General features: G+C 28.2%; 1 protein-coding gene across 1 annotated transcript; it reads left to right on the top strand.

The window, feature by feature from the left end:
• The first annotated feature begins 12045 nt into the window (after nt 1-12045).
• LOC150025786 (CLAVATA3/ESR (CLE)-related protein 12-like) lies at nt 12046-13283 on the top strand. The gene has a single exon (XM_090305196.1). The coding sequence runs from the start codon at nt 12242-12244 to the stop codon at nt 12569-12571; it is 330 nt and encodes a 109-aa protein (XP_090161322.1). The 5' UTR covers nt 12046-12241; the 3' UTR covers nt 12572-13283.
• Nucleotides 13284-14443: the final 1160 nt, after the last annotated feature.

Below are 14443 nucleotides of genomic sequence, written 5' to 3'. Positions count from 1 at the left end.
ACTTTGTATATTGAGATGACTGCCCTTTTTGTGAGATGTTTGATGTGTCCTTAGTCATCTATTGGTTGCTTTGGTTTGTATCATGCCCCCCACGTTAGAAAGAATTCGTCCTCAAATTTAGAACTCCTGCAAATAACATAGTTAGTTTGTTCCCAGAGAAGATATTTCTAAGTTTAGGATGTGAAACAAACTTATGTTCATGAAGCTTGGGGAGTTCACATGGGTCAATTCTAGATACAGGCCATCGTTGTAGATAATGTTTAGGGAAAAGATGATTTGTTTGTGAAAATCCTCTTAGAAGTGGATAACCTTTAGGAGGTTTTTGAAGATCATCCCTAAACTTCTTTAACAAAGATGTCAAGTATTAAGATTTATTTGGGAATGAAAAAGATAAGGAAGAAGTATACCTAGGAGGTGCAATGATTTTCTTAGGAGTCAACAAGAGGAGACCCACTTTACTTTCCTCTTCTTTTTCATTTTCTTTTTTGGCTTTTGTTTGAATTTGGTCTAGATTTACTTCTTGTAACATTGTGGTTCTTTTATTTGGACAATTGGCAGCTATGTGTCAAAAACCTAAACATTTAAAACATTTTTTGCTTGAAGTTTTGGTGGGTGACTTAGGGATAGAGGTAGAAGGATTGTGTTTAGAAACTTTTTGGTGAGAAGTGGTTTCTTTTGAAAAATTGGAAGGAGAAGTTTTTATAGAATTTTTGTTTGTATCCTTCCATGAAGATTTGTAGAAGTCATCATTATGAGTATTTTTGAAAGTTGTTTTCTTCAAAAGTTGTGATTCCACCTTGATGGCTAGGTGAACCACTTTCTTTAAAGAACAGTACTCATATAATTCTGCAATATCTTGAATTTCTCTCCTCAACCACTTACAAACCTAGCTATCTTTGACTCTTCATTATCATGCATATTAATTTTAGTCAAAGTTGTTTCTAAGTCTTTAAATTATTCATCTACCGTCCTAGGTCCTTGATGAAGCCGTTGGAGCTTCAACAAGAGCTCCTTCCTATAAGGAGGAGGAACAAACTGCGTGTGCATACATGTTTTCAAATCATATCAAGAGACCACGGTTGACCTCTTGTTTAGCCCAATGTCCATTACAGTTTGTTGCCACCATTGGATGGCATAGTCTAAAAAAAACTAGGGAAGCTAACCTAACCTTTTGGTCCTCAGTGACCTTATACACATTAAAGAGATGTTCAACTTTAACTTCCCATTCTAAATACAAAGTAGGGTCATTGGTCCCACTAAAACTAGGTAACTTTACAAAATCAAAAGAATGTTGTGGTTGTGGTTGTGGTTGTGGTTGGTGTTGATTGTGCCATTTCTCAAAATTGTGCACTCACCAATTATGTTCTTGATTCCCATAGTGCATGGAATGTCTAGTTGTTCTTGGCAGCTGCCATCTCCTTTCTTGAGATTGCCTCTCTTGAACTTCCTCTAGCCTTTGCATTCTTTCCACTAGTTGTCGCATTTTGTCTTCTTTGTGGGCCAAAATCCTCTGGGAATCCTCAAGCTCTCCCAAAAGACGTGCCTTTTGAGGAGATTATGGTTTAGAAGATTTCCCTGAATATAGATGATACATAATTTACAAGTGAACAAACAATTAGTGAAATAGAAGTTAGAAAACACTCTCTCAAGTTTGCATCACTTTTGGTGAAAAGAAATCAATAGGAGAACACTCGAAGCACTAAAAAAGAATTTTATCCTCTCAAAAAAGGTTTTTCTTGAGGTTGAGAACTCTCAAATGAAAAAGGTCATTTTCCAATAACTCCAATTTTCACAAAAATTTTGGGATTCAATATAATTGAACACTTGAAATCTTTTGTTTGGAACTTTAAATCTACTTCTACTAAAACAAGTTTCTAATTACTTCTTAAACTTTCAAAATTAAAAGAAAAGTAAATAGAATTAAAGTAAGGACTCCTAGAACAATAATGAACATATGACTCAAAGCAAAAGGCAATAACACAATAAGACTAAAAATATAACAATCCAAAAGCAAAACAAAGCTAAGGAAAATAAAATGGCCGAATGAAAGTTGGAAGGAAAATAATGGGTTGAAAATTAAATTTCAAGAATGTAAAGACAAGAATTTAAAGGTACTTGAATTTAAAGACACGAAATTAAAGGTACTTGAATTTAAAGGCAATAAATTAAAGGTGCTTGAATGTAAAGTGCCAATCAACTCAAAGCAAAATAATCTCAAGAACCTAAGCTTTGATAACCACATGATGTGAGTTGATTTTAGGATTGTTCATTTTATGGTGTGACACTTTACATAGATTGAGATTTTAGGCAAGTATATGGTGAGAACTCTAAGAAGATCCCCACTGGACACAAACTTAACCAAGTGGTTAAGTAAGTGTGAAGGTTGACTTCACAAGAGCAAAAGGAAAAGACAATTACAAGGTGAATATGATGCCAATAGGTGATAAATTAAAGAACATGGAAAGGAAAACCAAAAAAGAATTACCGAATGTAAGAATGAAACAAAGCAAGAACATAACACAAAGAGTAAAATCAGAATGACAAATGGTAGAAGAGATGAATGAAGGAGAAAACTTATGTGATGGATTTGAGAAAGGGAACATGCCACTTGGAGTGTGATTGGCCTCCAAGATAAGTGTTGTTAGCCGCCACTTGAGAACTCTCAATTACTCACAAGATAAGAATTAAATGTTAAGAGGAATCAAGCCTCACTAACACCTCACACAATTTGTGCAGAGTAACTTTTCTTCTATTAATTTCAACATGTAAAATACAATGGGTAGGCCTTATATTTATAGGGTAAAGAGCCTTGGAAAACAAGCAAGAGGGGTAGGATGGGAAAAAAGAAAAAAAAAAGGGTTGCCTTAGGGTTTGACTAAGTCAATCTCGCATCATAGACTTGTCCTTATAGAAACTAGGTCAAAATGGCTTCCTTCCTAAAGGGCTAGGAACAAGCTAAAATGATACCTACACCCCCTATTATGCTAAAGACACCTTATTCTAAGTTATCTTTACTATTTGGACCCCTAAAGTGAGCCCAATTTATTTACGTAACTTTTCTCTTGTGGAAAAGACCAGAAGGAAGAACTTCTGATATTCTGGTTTATAGCTTCTTCTTCCGTTGATGCTTTCTCGAGATTTGGTGGAGTCCGACTTTGTATACTGAGATGACTGACCTTTTTGTGAGATGCTTGATGTGTCCTTAGTCATCTGCTGGTTGCTTTGGTTTGTATCAATATGACTCCAATATACTAGTACAATTAAGATATCTCTTTTAGACGAATCTCTAATTCAGTGCACATCCTAAACAATCTCAACATAGTACTTTCTTTCTTGAAAATACTATGTCTTGATTCACACTTTCACATGATTCATAATTCATATCAGTCGTCAATGTACCATTCAATCACACAACTATTTAGATTTTCAAAACAATTAAAGAGTATAAAAAAAATCACACAAACACATAAAATCATTGTTTCAAATACATATATAATTAAAATATATAATTTAATTAAATCAATAAGCAACCATCACAACCTTTTAAAATATATATTTTTCAATTTCTTTTAGTTTGAGTAAAAATTGCTTCACTTGAGCAAAAATAAGGTCGAGATCAGGTTTAGTTGTAGTACAATTTTCGCTTGAGTGAAAATTCCTTGAGTGAAAATAAGGTTAAGACCATATTCAGTTACAATACAATTTTTGTTTGAGCAAAAATTTCTTTGCTTGAGAGAAAATTGGACCAAGACTAAGCTTGAATTTCTGTTATATTTTTGCTTTTAAGTTTCATTCACCTAACTCAATTGAACTAAAAAACCATATCAAATTTTCTACCCAACATTAATATAAACTTTTGCAACTTCAAGACTATCAAATAATTTCTACGATTTTAAAATTCTCAAATATATCTTTTATTTTCATTGAAATCACAATTCAACATATGACTCTTAGACTTTCAAACTTCAAAAACACCTCACAATCAATCTCAAACAATTAACCATTTTTTAAATTGTTTAAACTTCAAAGTATTTTAATCAAATAACATATATTTCACTCAATAAAACAATCATGCGAGAGAAATTAGGAACTTGTGACCATGTTACCTTCATATTCAAATCTTTGAACTTAGAATTTTATTGAAATGTAAAACTAGTTTCCCTTACGTGATTAGAAGTGTGAGTACTCACACAAAATTTCAACTCTTAAAGAAAGCAATGATAACCTAACATGTACCACATAGTCTTGATCAATAATCTGAACGCATCACCAGGACACTGAACTAATAGAGACTAATCCTAAAGTTACATACACTACATGCAAAACACAATAAAATATATGATTGGACAACTTTGTTCTATTCACTCTTAGGAGTCCAAAGCTAACTTCTAATTGTAAATTTCATGAAGGTCAGGGTTACAAATCTAGTTAGAAGACAAAAAAAAAGAAAAGAATTTTTTTTCTAGAGATATAGTGATTATTTTAAAATGAATTTTGAATATTTGATTTTTCTATTTATAAGTATCATTTTAATTATATCACTTTTAATCTAAAATTAATATTTAAAAATTTAATACTACGTGAAGTCATAAATTCATATTTAAACCCTCATTCATTGCGATAGTCAAGGTTGAATTTACATAAATGAAATTGTACATAGAATCAACGACTTTAATTACCGTTTTAGATTTTAAATAAAATACAGAAAAAAAATTGTATTTTACAAATACGGTTTTACTTTTTGTTTATAAGTCGTGGATTTGATTTAACAAATAAGTATGTGTATTTCTGTATTTATGACTTTGCTAATGATATGTGGTAGTACAATGGCTTAGATAACCAAATAAAATTAATCCATAAGTGTTAAATTACCTAAACTTGTCCAATTGTGAATATGTAGTACGGTTTTGTTTTATATCTTGTAAGTCTTAGACAACTTTTATATTTTATTTATAATTTTAAGAATTTTTTTAAAAATAAACAATTAAAAAGACAAAAAAATATATTTTTGATTAATTATTTTCTTAAAATACATTAAAGTAAAATTAAAATAAAACGTCAATAGTTGGAAAAGAAGAAATTAAAATTATGTAGTGTTATAAGAAACATATTTATTACTTTAATATATTTTTAATTAATGAAATAATATGAACAACATTAAATAGGAATACGTTTGTAATGATAATAAACTATATAATATACTATTATTTTATTATAAAAAAGCACAACTAACATAGGAAAAACTATGTGAAAAGAAGTAGAGTGGTAAACTTTTTTTAAGGATTTTTGTTTTTGTGTGTTAATATAGACGTGTGAAATAATTTAAAGATATTATATGTTTAATAAATTTTAATTTATTTACTAATATGTTTAAAATATATACGTGTTTTGCATGGATGGTGTGTAGATTTTAGAAAGAATTGGGCTCAGAGTTATTGGGTTGAATATAAATTATGAAGAAGAAGAGGACAATTTCTCCTTGCACCATATATTTTTTATGTACACCTAACATAACTTTTTAAACTCAACTTTGTCCTTGTCTTCTTTCTTTTTGAAGAAAATTGCATAGGAGCTTGGTGTCCATTTTAGCTACAGAGGAGTTGGTGTTGGTATAATGTTGGTGTGGTGGTGGAGGAAAAGTTTCACTCTTAGTTGCGGTACACATTGTTTTGAAGTAAGAAAACACATTGCATATTTGTTTTCACCATTTTTGAGGTGCACTTTTCCTGAATGACGATATCTGGAAGTCTGGATATAGGCTTACGGATGCATGAATCTGGAAGGCAATGTCAATACCTCCAGATATAAAAATCCGTAAGGTAATTTTATTTCCAATTCAAGGTTCTGGATGCACATGTCCGGAAGTGAAATGAGGTCTGGATACCTATATCCAAAAGGAGTATTTGAGTTTTGGATATCAATATCCAGAATGGTTTTTTGGATTTTGGATTGCTACTTGGGTACTAAATGTTGGGTTCACTTAAATGTAACCTAGTTTCTACTTGATTAAGGGTATTATAGTAATTTCACATGAACATGTTGGGTGTCAATATGAAATGATATGGTGTAGGAAGAATTGGTCGAAGAAGAAATAGAGAAAGGGTTAGTTTAGGGATTAAAATGTGTTAAAATTAAGAGGTTGATTCTCCTTGCACCATATCGATTCAAATTCACACCCAAATGTTTGTTTTGCCTTTAATGATTTAAATTTTTTTGCCTTTAAGATATTCGTATCCGTACATCAAATCATAAAGTTCTAGATATGCAAGTCTGGAACTAATATGTTACTTCCAGGTTTCGCTATCTGAAAGCTTACTTGGACATCATAAATGACCTTCTGGATACCAGGATCCGTAAACAAACATAAATGAGTTCTGGATCTCGATTCTCAGCACCATTTACAGCACACCATTCCGGATATAAAAATCCATAGCTCATAATTAACTTCCAGATATGGTCATCCAGAAGTTTAAATGAAGTACGAAAATGATCTTTTGAATATCAAAATCTAAAATATATAACAATCACTTCTAGATTTTTTCATCCATAAGAAAAATGAAGCAAATGATAATGTTGGGTTTTAAATTTTGTGTTAGGTGCCTGTCTTAAATGATATAAATAATATGGTGTAGGGAGAAATTGCCAAATTAAGATCAGGACTCTTTCCTTGCATTAGAAAAATATAAGGTTTTTGCTTTTGTACACCCGATGAATTCTAACTTGTACCCTATTAATTTTTGAAATTTCAGTATTACCCTTCATTCTGGAATTAAAACTACAAAATTAAAAAAATACACTATGAAAAACTAAATCTGAAATAGATTCTTTTCATTATACAATAGGATTGAAAAATCAAAATATCTAGAAAGTCAAATTGAAAACATATATAATATATTCTAAAAAAAGAATTCGAGAAAATAAAATCTAAAAATATATTCTAAAAAAAATTTTGAACAATAAAATTTGAAAATATATTTCAAAAAGACTATTTCTAAAAAGTTGTTCTAAATAGTCTAATCTAAAAAGTGTTATAAAAACTCAAATTCAGAATATTATTTCAGAATACCAAATCTGAAATACATTTTAACTGCATTTTTTATTCCTATCTTCTCACTCCTATTTAAAAACTAATTAAAATTGATATTGAAGCAGGTTCAAATTTATTGGGTGCCGGAATCAAAAGCCAAAATATAACCATATTCTACCTCTTCTCCAGCTCTTCATCATTTACCTTCCTCTTCCAATTTTTTTCTTTGTTTGTAAAATTAAACCTTAAAGATTGCTAAGAGATATTGTATAGCATCAAGTTTAGATTGTGATATTGGGTGAGTTTCTTTTTCTCCCCTTTGGAAGATTGAAAAAAGGATAATAATTTAATCAAGATGTAAATGATGGTTGATTTTGCATGATAAATGAGTATTTGTTAAGTTAAAATGGATTAAGAGTTGTATGCATTATACTAATTAAAGTGTTTGACTACTCATAAATTTATACTGCATGGTAAAGATATAATGATTTCTTACTGCTAAATTTTCATCAATAGCCAATGAATGTTAGCGTAATCGAAGTGGTGTTGAAAGTAGGCATAAGAAAAAAAATCATTCGACTAAAATTGAGTAACATGTATAATAACAGCTGAGTTCAGAAAAAAGAATTATAATTTTATAGATATTTGATCCTACTCAAATGTAATGTTTTCATATTTATAAATTAATAGGTATATTTTAAATTTTATTTTGGTATAATAATTTTTTTTTTAAATTTAGTAGTAAACTATCTAAAGTCATAGTTTATTAAAAAATATTTATTAAAATCACACATTCATTTTTACTAAATACTTCATATATTTATTTCATTCATTTAGAATTAAAATAAAAGTATTTTTTAAATTTGATCCAAATTAACCCACAACTCATATCTCATTAACCTAATAAGTTAAATAACCGAATATAAATTTTAAAATATTAAATTTAGATTTTACTGAATTGGTCAAATTGAATCCAAATCAGATCCAATCCAGCTGATACTCAAGTTAGCTCGAGGTGATATGCTAATAGTTATGACCAACAATCAGTATAAAGTTTTTGCAATAATAATAACAATTTAAATTATATGTTAAAGCACCATTTGTAATTTATTAAGTGGAAATATTGTTTTATCCTAGTTAGAGTACCTCAAGTACTTTATTGTTTATAAAAAAAGTTGTTGATTAAAAAAAACCTAGTGGTAAAATTGTGTTTTTTTCCAAAATCCTTTAGGTTATGATGTTTATTTTCTTTTCTATATATTCTTTCATTTTTTTAGAATTGTCTTCATTATTTTACAATTAGATCACACATAACTATGAACAACTAATAATATAGTAATATAAATTAAAGAAAATTATGTTTTAAGTAACTTTTTTTCTATTCCTTCAAATCTTTAGTTTTATTTTCTTTCATTTTGCATGGATAGAGATTTGTGATACATATGAAATTTAAGAATAAAAGACTCGTCTTGGTTAGTTTATGTCTATACTAACGTACCCTATTTGTTAATCAAAATTTCTAGACACAAATTAAAAATTCTTTATTTTTTTTTAAATTGAAGTAAATCATTGAAGGGCACATGAATTATGAATTAAGGTAAGAAAAACTATTTTTAAGTGAATTTTGATTTATGATGTATTTTATATTATTGATGCTATACTTTGAGATATTTGAACTAAAAAGGTTGTGATATTTTGTTGTTGGTTAGGAATATAATAGAAAGTTTGAAATTTTGAGACTTTGTTGACGTATGGTTAGATTTAAATGGGTGGATATTGAATTTTATTCAATTTTGAATATGATTTTGGTTAGATAGTTGAATTGAATCATACTAGTTATAGTTTCCAAATCACATTAGGCTCGTTAAGATTTTCTTTTTAAATGTTTTGAGAATTGATTGTTTATATATTTGTTTTTGTGCTTGAATTTGGATATTGAGTTTTAGAATGATTAATTTGTATGTTCAATGACATTTTTATTTATTTATATGAGTATTAATATTAGTTTGCTTTTAAAACAACCTTATTTTGATGTTTAAAAGTGAATGTGGATGCTAGAATTTATAGTTTTGAATTGTAGATTAGTTTTATGGAATTTGCTAAATTTCAAATTTATGATATTTTCATTCAATTAAAAGTTAACTCAATTAATTTCCTCTCATGAGATGATTTTTTTCACTCAATAAATTGAAAATTAAGACAAGAAAAATAAGAAAAATATTTGATTTGTTTTATTGAAGTTAAGGTTTTTTCTCTTTTTGAAGAATAGGGAACTAAAAACCTATTCACTTATGGGACTGCTAGGGGATATCCTGGTCTTGTTATTTGTGAAGGTATGTTTTGTGGGAGTATGAAAAAGTTTATTGGTGTTTTCTTTGTGTTTCTTGAGGTTTATACTACTATGGTTGTTGAGTTTTATGGAGTTATACATGCTTTGGAGGAAGCTCAAAATATGTGGATTACTAATGTATGACTTGAATGTGATTCTATCTTGGTTTGTGCTGCGTTTACTACTAGGACTAATGTTCCGTGAATGCTTCGTAGTCGATGAATATACTTGTCTTAATTACTGCAGGAAAATTAGGTTTAGAGTTACTCATATTTTTCGTGAAAGGAATGCGTGTGTTGATAAGTTGGCTAATTTAGGATTTATTCATAGAGAATAATTTCATTGGTATAATAGACTTCTTTCCATCTAGTCTGTTCTTAAAATTATTTATGGATATGTATAGTCTACTTATGTATCGTTTTTGTTAACATACGAATTTTGGTCTAGTCCCCCTATATTTTTTGTGTATTTTTTTTTCTTTTTTAATAATAATTTTTTCATGTGATGACAGATGATTGTTGTTATTTTTTTTCCATCTAGTTTATTCTTACAATTCTTTATGAATATGTATAGTCCCCCCATTTTTTTGTGTATTTTTTTTTTCTTTTTTAATAATATTTTTTTTATATGATGACAAATGATTGTTGTTACTTGAGGTGTCAATGTCAAGTTGTATAATAATGCCCAACATGAAAGCTTTTATAAAAAATGAAATATACATCCACACAAATATATATATATATATATATATATATAATTTAGATATCAATTAATTTTTTTAGTATCTAATTTTTTTTTACCTAAAATTGGTTTCTTCAATAATTTTTTAGTACTGAATTGAGGTTTTCCTATGATATTGGATTTTTTTATTTATTTATGAAATCTTTACTCATTATTCTCTGTTTTTTCTGTTCAAGGAAAAATCAAACATAAGATTCTCTTGAAGATAAATTATAAAATAAATTGCATTATATGCATTTTATAATTTCATCATAAAAGATATAACTTCTTGAACAATTTAAGTGAAACAAATTATCTTAAAATTATTCTTTATTTAATATATTAAAATGTATAACTTATTTATTTTATTAAAACAATAAGTATTAAAAATAGAATCAATTATTAAAATGTTAGTTTTTATTATTGATAAATATTTTTTAAATTAGTATTTAATCCGATATTAAGGTTTTAACTACTAATTATTTATATTTTAAAATTGGTAACTAAAAACTTTGTAGCTAAATACTAATTTCAAAGGTTATTTATTAATAAAAACTAATTTAAAAATTAATATTTTTTTTTAATTTTTAAAATAGTATTTAATTTAATCAATATAACAACTAATAACTTTTTATATACATACAATTTATATTTGAATTCAAAAAAATCATAGGGTAAGCTTTTGAGATGATAGCTAATTTAGTGTGTAGAGTAACTTCTTTGTGTGAATTTCAAGGATAAATTCCATGGCCATTACATTAGTATTCAACTTAAAATAAATGGAACATGATATAATTATTAATACTTGTTATTTTTTATTGAGAAGTGAATCTACAAAATAAATAGATGAGAGATACACTCTGCATCTCAACATTATAGTTAAAAATAGGAAATTAACTTGTACAACCTAGCAGATATAAATATCTACAAGTAATTGTTCCAGGTTTTCCCCACTTTTATTGCAATAAGAGGTTGGCCATACCTTTTCAACTAGTACAAATTCATGGTAAAAGTTATTTTTCAACACACACATGTGCCCTTTTTTGTGATAAGAAAAATACTGTTTACTATACATATAGATGCTTTTTACTACATATAAATGATGCACACTTTTTATCAATAGCATCCATTTATTGATTAATCTTTCTGTTTTGGTTTGACTAACTACTATACTATATATAGTTAATTACACTTTGCTAAATAAGTTAACTAATTAAGTATTTATCAAGTTCTTCTATTAAATAAAAAGTTACTCCTAAGCTTTATTGTGAAATTAGTTAAAATGAATTAAAAAGTTATGAAAATGTCACAAATTACTTTTGTAAATTCAAATATAAGTTCTTCAAACTATTCTCAAAAGTTAATTTTTTTTTAATCTTTAATTCAATCAATAACATGGAAAACCTCCCAATTATCCATAGTGTGGAAAACAAGTGAATAGAAGACTGAATTATGAATACAATAACAAAAGAAAAAAGAAAAAAAAAAGTAATAATTATAGTCCCTCTCTCTAAATGAACTTTTTCAGATAATTTCATTTGTTACCTTGTCCTTCACTTTTATGCAACAGTTAAGATTGTATTGTCCCCTACCTTTGTGAAATAGTTCTTAGATTGCTTTGCCGATAGAAAATATGGATTGCACATTCCCCACCCTTTTATTAAGTTGCAATACACTCAAAACCAGCACGGATCTTTCCTTGCACCCAATCATCTCTTACTTTATTTCATTCTCTTTTTTAGGACTTAGCCACAAGAAACACACAAGGTAATCTTAATTATACTAATTTTCCAAATGCATCTAGGTTATACAAGAGAATAATAATAAGTATAATAATACATAATTCCAGGTTTGACAATTGACATTATGATTCTAAAAGTTGAGTATTTTTTTTCCCTTTATTTCTAAGGAACTTCCATTGGGGAAAGTGTCTACCTCTACCTCCCACATATTCCTCACTCCTCTCATTGAAAATAAACCATAATAAAAGTTACTAAAAACTGATGTTTCAATGAAAAGACCAATTCTCACACATTTCAACACTCCCCCATACAATTTCTCATCTTAAACCCTGATCTACCAAATCCAACTTCTCAAAACTCCATCTCTCCATATCTTTCCATGCGTCCCCTTCTCACCACCCTTTGCCACCTCCTTCTTCCATCATGGCCTTCAAAATCTCTCAAGCAGTTCACATTCTTTTGTTGATGTCCCTTCTATTGCTAGTTTTTCATGAGTATTACAATCTCAAGTCCAAGATCAACAAGAACCACACCACACAACCAACTCACTCAATACCATCATCTCATCACCTTTTAGTGGGCAGAAAATTTCTTGCAACCAAATTTGACTTCTCTCCTTTCTTTAAGCACCATCATAAACATCACCAACCGGGTGTTGCAGTGCACCCTGATCCTTCAGACACAGACATTGATCCACGTTATGGGGTTGAGAAGCGTCGCGTGCCAACTGGTCCAAACCCATTACACCATTGATCATCGGTTGATTCTCAGTTCAACCAGAAAGGTTTTGCAAAAGAAAAAAAAAATGGTTAGTAGTGGAAGCTTGATAATGATATAACCTGATTACCACTAAATATTTTTTGTTTTGTTGATTAACTTTCTTTTCTTCCCATTTTCCTTTCGTGGTCTATATTGGAACCAGAATTCGATCAAAATTGACCAACTTATTGTGTATAATATATATATGAGATCATCTTCATATTGGCATAAGTTCATTGTTTGAGTTACCGAAAGTGAATACTATCGATTTTGGAGTTCTTTTCAGTGCATTTGATTTTTTGTGATTACCATGATTTGGTGATTTCTTGAACGTAAAGATTCATGAAAGTTATAAAAGAGAAAAAGGAAACTCGTGTTGAAACATGAGTAGCTGAGACGGCACACCACATACTGAAAAGATTTAGTTGAAGCAGAATAGTGATATATAATAATATGATGCGTTTGGTTAGCGTCAAAGCATGATTTCTCTCTGGGGAGTGAAGATTAATAAACACACTTTCACATCGGAAGTGATCGTAACCCGGTGGTTGTGGTTGAAAATGTGAAATGTGAAAGGATTCATTAGATTCAAATTTATCATCAGCCGCATTTTTCTTGATATTCTCTTTTTCTCTCTGTAAACAATTCAACACATAAAAGTTTGTCAACTCAGAAAATGATATGGCAAATTGATTTTTGTTATTAACTTATTATTAGCAAGTAACTTTTGCATTGTATATGGTATGTAGCCACTGGATACAGAAAAATACACTTATCTTCTGTTTTTTCTTCCCAAAGTTTTCTTCATTTACGCATTACAAGAAATCAATGTATCAGGGGAACAATTCATCACTACTACTACTAATCGCATAAAGTTTGAGGCATGAATTCTTATAAATTATAAGTAAATTGTTTCGTCAATATTGTTATGTTTTTAAAAAATAATAAAAAGAAGGGCATGTTTAAAAATTATTATTTTATATGTTAATTTTCATATATTTATTACGTGTAAGAGGGTAAAAAATATCTAATATTTTAAGTGAAATGTTAGATTCAAATATTCACTTTCTATTGTATTATCGATCTCATTTTATCCTTTTTAAAAATTTAAAACCCCTTTTTCAAAAAAATTATATAAAATAATATAAAATTACTTTAAAATATAATAATTTAATTTATAACAATATGATGACAAAAAATCAACCAAATTTTAATTGATTGAAAACAAAAATCATTACGCATCAATTATTTATCTTCAAATCATTACACATTAAATTGGACGATTTCTGCCCCTCATTTTTTTTTTCACTTAAGACTGCTCAAATTTATTTTAATAAAATATAAATCATATTTGCATTTGAAATACACTAAGAGCATTATTAGGAAGTAACAATGGTAGAAAAAAATTGTTTCCAATATTATTTCTTGTTTTTTCTTATAAAAAAGTTATAGTTATAGAGAAAAAAATATTTACATGTTTTTCTCGTAAATGTTTTTTATTAGATTTTTTTTATTCTTCTCATTTTCCTTTTTCTTTGTCGAATAATAATAATACTTTATTCAAATTTACCTAAATCTTGTTAAGATTAGTTAATTCTTATATAATATAAAAAAAACTCAAATTGAATCATCACGAATGTTTGTACTAATTTAAAGGAGTGTTTATTTTTTATAAAATAATTCATATGTATTTTCTTTTACATAATTCATAAAAAAAAATCCAATTTTCTTTTCTATAATACTTCTCCACGAGAGAAGGAGGACTAAAAATTAAAAAGAAATAGAATTAATATTTTAGAAATATTAATTACTCTCTCACATAATAAATATATAGAAATTGATATTAGAAAGTTACTTCTTTTAGTA

Source organism: Phaseolus vulgaris, chromosome 7 (genome assembly GCF_051622355.1).
Source record: "Phaseolus vulgaris cultivar YP4 chromosome 7, ASM5162235v1, whole genome shotgun sequence".
Taxonomy (NCBI): Eukaryota; Viridiplantae; Streptophyta; class Magnoliopsida; order Fabales; family Fabaceae; genus Phaseolus; species Phaseolus vulgaris.
This window is presented reverse-complemented; position numbering and strand designations above follow the sequence as displayed.